Source organism: Halichoerus grypus, chromosome 11 (assembly GCF_964656455.1).
Source record: "Halichoerus grypus chromosome 11, mHalGry1.hap1.1, whole genome shotgun sequence".
NCBI classification, from domain to species: domain Eukaryota; kingdom Metazoa; phylum Chordata; class Mammalia; order Carnivora; family Phocidae; genus Halichoerus; species Halichoerus grypus.
Genome location: NC_135722.1, coordinates 45,505,691 through 45,511,690, shown reverse-complemented (window position 1 = coordinate 45,511,690; position 6,000 = coordinate 45,505,691). Strand labels below are relative to the sequence as shown.

The 6,000-nt window shown below is 38.5% G+C and overlaps 1 protein-coding gene across 2 annotated transcripts in view; it reads right to left on the bottom strand.

Moving 5' to 3' along the window:
- RNF141 (ring finger protein 141) overlaps nt 1-6,000 on the bottom strand; it is a 36,236-nt gene that overhangs the window by 24,546 nt on the left and 5,690 nt on the right. For both annotated transcript variants that reach the window (XM_036111153.2, XM_036111154.2), the window contains exon 2: nt 1-57. This exon is cut by the window's left edge and continues 136 nt beyond it. In XM_036111153.2, the coding sequence (XP_035967046.1) occupies nt 1-7 (7 nt within the window). In that variant the 5' untranslated portion in view covers nt 8-57. The remainder of the gene's footprint in view (nt 58-6,000) is intronic.

Below are 6,000 nucleotides of genomic sequence, written 5' to 3'. Positions count from 1 at the left end.
GTCCCATGATGAAAGGATGTCTTGAAATCCAGAAACAGTGTTGCTTCACATAGTTACCTGTCAAATATATACAAAAGTTACTTTTATATACACTATAAAAACAGCAATATACTCATCCCTTCAAGAAAATAAAAACTGGGAATACCGTTGAGAGTTCAGTAGACTTAAATGAGTCTAAGGTGGAATTTATTTAAATAACTATATTTTTATTTTTTTAACGATTTTTTAGAAGATTTTATTTATTTGACAGAGAGAGAGAGAGAACAAGCACAACCAGGGGGAGCGGCAGAGGCAGAAGGAGAAGCAGGCTTCACTGAGCAGGGAGCCTGATGTGGGGCTTGATCCCAGGACCCTGGGATCATGACCTGAGCTGAAGGCAGACACTTAACCGACTGAGCCACTCAGGCATCCCTAAAGGACTATATCTTAATTTATTTATTTAAAAGATTTTATTTATTTATTTGACAGAGAGAGACACAGCAGGAGAGGGAACACAAGCAGGGGGAGTAGGAGAGGGAGAAGCAGGCTTCCCATGGAGCAGGGAGCCCAATGTGGGGATCGATCCCAGGACACTGGGATCATGACCTGAGCCGAAGGCAGACACTTAACAACTGAGCCACCCGGGCGCCCCCTAATGACTGTATTTTTAAAGTAAAGATTTATATTTCTATTTTTTTAAAGATTTTATTTATTTATTTATTTGACAGAGAGCGAGAGTGAGCACAAGCAAGGGGAGCAGCAGAGGGAGAGGGAGAAGCAGGCTCTCCGCTGAGCAGGGAGCTTGATGCAGGGCTCAATCCCAGGATCCTGGGATCATTACCTGAGCAGAAGGCGGATGCTTAACCAACTGAGCCACCCAGGCGCCCCTATATTTCTATTTTTTAAGATCAGATAGCAAATGAAAAAACAGGATTCACTTATCGGTAGGGTGGTAAACGTCTAATTCCTCTAATTTTGCCAACTCAAAACCATTACACACACACACACAGGCCACAGGCATTTAAGTGCTTGTATTTAATAGGAAGCTTGTTTACATAATTTCCCCAACATTTCCTGACTACTTACCATGTGTCAGACTACTAACTAAGGGCTTCCCATATATTATCACATTTATTTCTTACAATAACCCTAAGAGGTAGGCATTATTATATTCCTATTTCTACAGATAAGGAAATAGAGCTAAGTAACTTACCTAAAATGGTAAGTGGTTGAAGTGAACTTTGAACTTATGTTTTCAGACTCTTTTTTTTTTTCTTTTTTCTTTTATTTATTTCTTTGACAGAGAGAGACACAGAGAGAGACACAGCGAGAGAGGGAACACAAGCAGGGGGAGTGGGAGAGGGAGAAGGAGGCTTCTCGTGGAGCAGGGAGCCCGATGCGGGGCTTGATCCCAGGACCCTGGGATCATGACCTGAGCCGAAGGCAGACACTTAATGATTGAGCCACCCAGGCGCCCCACGTTTTCAGATTCTATTGTTCATATTCTTGAGCACTATGATACACCAAGATATATAATCATGATATAATTACATCAGCCAAGTAACATTTGTTGTTGAATTACTTTATTTGTAAATGTGCAACTTACTTTTAATTGTAAAATATATGCAAATTAAACAGGTTTTTGGTTTGAACAACTAAGAAAATTAAAATATTGGACATTTTTTTTTTCAAAGATTTTATTTATTTATTTGAGAGAGAGGATGAGAGGAGAGAGAGAGCACATGAGAGGGGGGAGGGTCAGAGGGAGAAGGAGACTCCCTGCTGAGCAGGGAGCCCGATGCGGGACTCGATCCCGGGACTCCAGGATCATGACCTGAGCCGAAGGCAGTCGCTTAACCAACTGAGCCACCCAGGCGCCCAATATTGGACAATTTAACCACCTCCCATTTTCTGCTTAGAAAAAAAAAAAGATAGCACTTTCACTTTCTAACTTCTCCAGGCGTTTTAAACTTAAGAGTTTATATAATTTGTTTTCTAAGTATGAAGGTGATATTTTAGTTAAAAGGTCAGATCACTACTTTAATAATCTATAAATAAGTATAGTATAGATCAGTAAGTTATTGAATTGACTTAAAAATGTAATCACAAAACATTTAACAACTAAAGTCTTGAAAGATAGAAGTCTATGATTATGGCTAGAGAAGAATTGAATGTGTTTATTCTACAAAGTTTTTTCCCTTGGTAAATAATGATTTATCAGAATATCAAGTATTGAGAATGTGATTAAAATAGAAAATAGGGGTGCCTGGGTGGCTCAGTCGATAAGCGTCTGCCTTCAGCAGAGGTCATGATCCTAGGGTCCTGGGATGGAGCCCCGCATCAGGCTCTCTGCTCAGCAGAGAGCTTGCTTCTCCCTCTCCCATTCCCCCTGCTTGTGTCCCCTCTCTCCCTGTGTCTCTATCAAATAAATAAATAAAATCTTTAAAAAAAAATAGAAAATAAAGTTTTAGTATTTTTGTCTATGCTGACCTATTCTGTAACTTAATATGAAAATCTCTATTCAGCACAAATACTACTACTAATAGTAAAAGCAGCTAATACTTGTGATCACTCCCATTGTGATCTTCTAAGTACACAATCTTCTAAGCACTTTACATGTATTTACGAACTCAGTCATTCATAACCCCATAATAACCATTTCATAGACGAAGAAACAAGCACAGAGAGGTTAAAGTAACAAAGTCACATAGCTAATAGGGTTTTTTTGTAATACAAAGTTAGAAGAAGAAAAAAGCAGGGGTCCCTGGGTGGCTCAGTCGATTGAGCTGCCAACTCTTGATTTCGGCTGGGGTCATTTTCTCAGGGTGGTGAGATCAGCCCTGCCTCAGGCTCCCCAGCAGGGACTCTGCTTGAGACGCTCTCTCCTTCTGCCCGCCCCCCACCAGCCCCTGCATGCGAGGGCATGCGCTCGCACACACACTCTCTCTCTAAAATAAATAAATAAATCTTAAAGAAGAAAAAAGAATTACAGTTAAAAAAAAATCTGATCCCCCTCCCCAAGAAATTCCATTTTATCTACTCACCAAAAACTATCATTTTTATTGTACACAAATTAACAGTCATATAAAGCAGGTTAAATAGTAACAATTTTATAGAAAAAGGTTGCCAGGAAGTCTGCTTTATTATTTATTAAAAAATAATAAAACTCTAACTCTAAAATATAAAATATGTATAACTCTAAAATATAAAACCATTCACAATAAGAGTTCTCACTAACCATAAATATGTAAATTTGCTTTTGGTATTAAAATTTAAGTTACTGTATTTGAGATTTATTCTTTTAGTCACATTAAATAAAGGAAAAGTACAATTATACTAAAAAAGAAAACCCAACAATTACTGTTTTGAATCTGAGCCTACTTGGCAACGATAAATATTACATTACTGAGATAAATGAAAGGAAGTTGTTGAGGAAGACCCAGGTCACCAAAAAAATCTCCGAAGGCGAAATTATGTATTTTAAATATAGCCAAGTAGATTCATAGTAACTGTATCCAAAGAGAAAGATCTTAGTTTAGAGATGGTCTCTAGGGTATTCAACATTAGTGATTTCTGGTTTCACAGCCTAGTAAAATATCAAAGTACCATGGTTTGCGCATTTATTTTTATTCTGAGTAAAGACAGTTTCCAAAAATAGGCAAAAATATCCCCAAAACTTAACAAAAAATTTAAAATGAACCATTTATAATTTGAAAAGTAGAAGAATATTAAAATAAGTCTTTCCCAAGAAGGCAGTAACTTCACACTGACATATACTACACATATACATGTACATTTTGTCCTTGTTTTTCTTGTTCCAATTCAAACGTATAAAAACATCATCAGGAGTTGGGGATGTAAACTGGTGGTGGGGAGCCACCACTGTACATGGCCTTTTTAAGGCCATGGGGATACAATAGTGAGCAAAAGAAACATGGTTCTTGCCATCATGGAGCATATGATACAGTGGGGAAGAGATAACAATCACACCAATAAATACATAATTATAAGATGAGAAAAGCTAAGCCAAACAAGTACAGGGTACTACAAAAGCCTATAAAAGGGAGGCTTGACCTAGTGTTATGTCAGGGAAATCCTTGGACAAACAACATTTTATTTGAGATCAGTTAGAGTTAACCAAATAGGGGCAGAGGCATGGAGAGGAAAGGACATTGCAGGCAGAGGTTATAGAGTGTCTAATGTAGGAAGGAGCATGGTGCCTTTGAGGTAATAAAAAAAGGCTAGAGTGACTAAAGCAGAGGGAGAGGGAGACCAGTACCAAGAGATGGTCTGTTTACCGTTTTACTGATGACCTGAAACAAGCCTGCAAGCCTGCCCATCGAAGTGGATGGCTAAAATTGGTATGAATGAATAGTGTCCACTGAGTACTAGGATCAAGACTGAAATTGATAATGATTTTCTGAAATGGAGTAAGTTATGTCAAATATGACTAAAAGTTAAACCCTGAATGTTTTGAAAAGTCAACTGCACAAAAACATAGATAAGATGTGCTTAAAAGCAGTTAAAATATAAAGTGTGAGGGTTTCAGTCAACATAAGTCAGCAGTAAAATAAGGACAAGATGTTAAAATAGTCCTAAACACTTGCTAGAAGCAGATGTCCAGAGCAAGACCCTAGTTCTATTGTGTTCTGTAATGGGCCTACCACACTGAAGTACTGTTATCAGCCCTAGGCAGTTAAAGCTTTTTTTTTTTTTTTTTCTTTTTTTCTTTTAAAGGAGGGTTGGGGAGGGAGGGACAGAAGGGGAGGGAAAATCTTAAGCAGGCTCCCTGCCCAGCCCAGAGCCTGATACGGGGCTTGATCTCACAACCCTGAGATCATGACCTGAGCTGAAATCAAGGGTTGGCCAACTGGGCCACCCAGGCACCCCTAAGCAGTCACACTTTTTAAGGGCATTAATCATTTTAACATAACCGGAAGAGTATACAAGATGTTATGGATCTAGAAAAGGAAACAAAGTGATTTATTCTAGATAATAATTCAGTAACAACCAATAGGTTTGTTCAAACATTTGAAGAGATTTCATGTAGAAGAGGAAGTAAGATTTATTTTATATAGTTACAGTGAAAAAAATGGCCAGTAAGTGTGAATTAGGCAAATTCAGGTCAAATAAGAAGTTCCTATCACGAACAATTATCCAAAGGTATTAAGGGCTGTCTTGTATGTCAGCTTGTTTTCATCGGAAGTGTGGAGGTGTTTAAATAAAGATTAGAAATTCATCTAATGAGTAAGTTTTAGAGATTTTTGCTTGGGTGAGAAATAGAATAGGTGACTTCTAACCTAGTATTTCATTCCAAAATACCGCCCCTACCAAACAGATATTTAAAAAGAAGCCGAGGTCACTTATTTATTGAGTTGAAAATGGTCCCTTTTGTTTCTGCATTGTTTTGATCTGATGCCCTAACTTTGAATAAGGTTTATAATTTGAGGCAGCATATTAACCTTTTATCTGGTAATCGCACTTGGTATCTGGGAAACCTAATCACTAACTCCTCTGATTAAAAGGCGACACTAGGGACGCCTGGGTGGCTCAGTCAGTTAAGTGTCTGCCTTCAGCTCAGGTCATGATCCTGGAGTCCTGGGATCGAGTCCCGACATCGGGCTCCTTGCTCAGCAGGGGAGTCTGCTTCTCCCTCTGCCTGCTGCTCCCCCCTGCTTGTGCTTTCTCTCTCTCTCCCTGGCAAATAAATAAATAAATAAAATCTTAAAAAAATAAATAAATAAAAGGCGACACTATTTAGACACTAAGAGAGCCTGGGCAGTGGTTCTCAACCTGGTTCAGTGGATAGGGTCTGGAATTTACAGTTCACTCTGAATACCATAAAATAATGATAATGATAAATATTAATACCCACCACTAGCATAAAAATATGGCTCTGTGATCTATACGCATTATAAAACCAAACCAAGGGTGCATGTTCACAAAAACAGTCTATTGTGGCCACCCTCTAGTCACCTGCCACTGGTTTTTCAGTGTCCCTCTTCGGTGACTCTGCACATT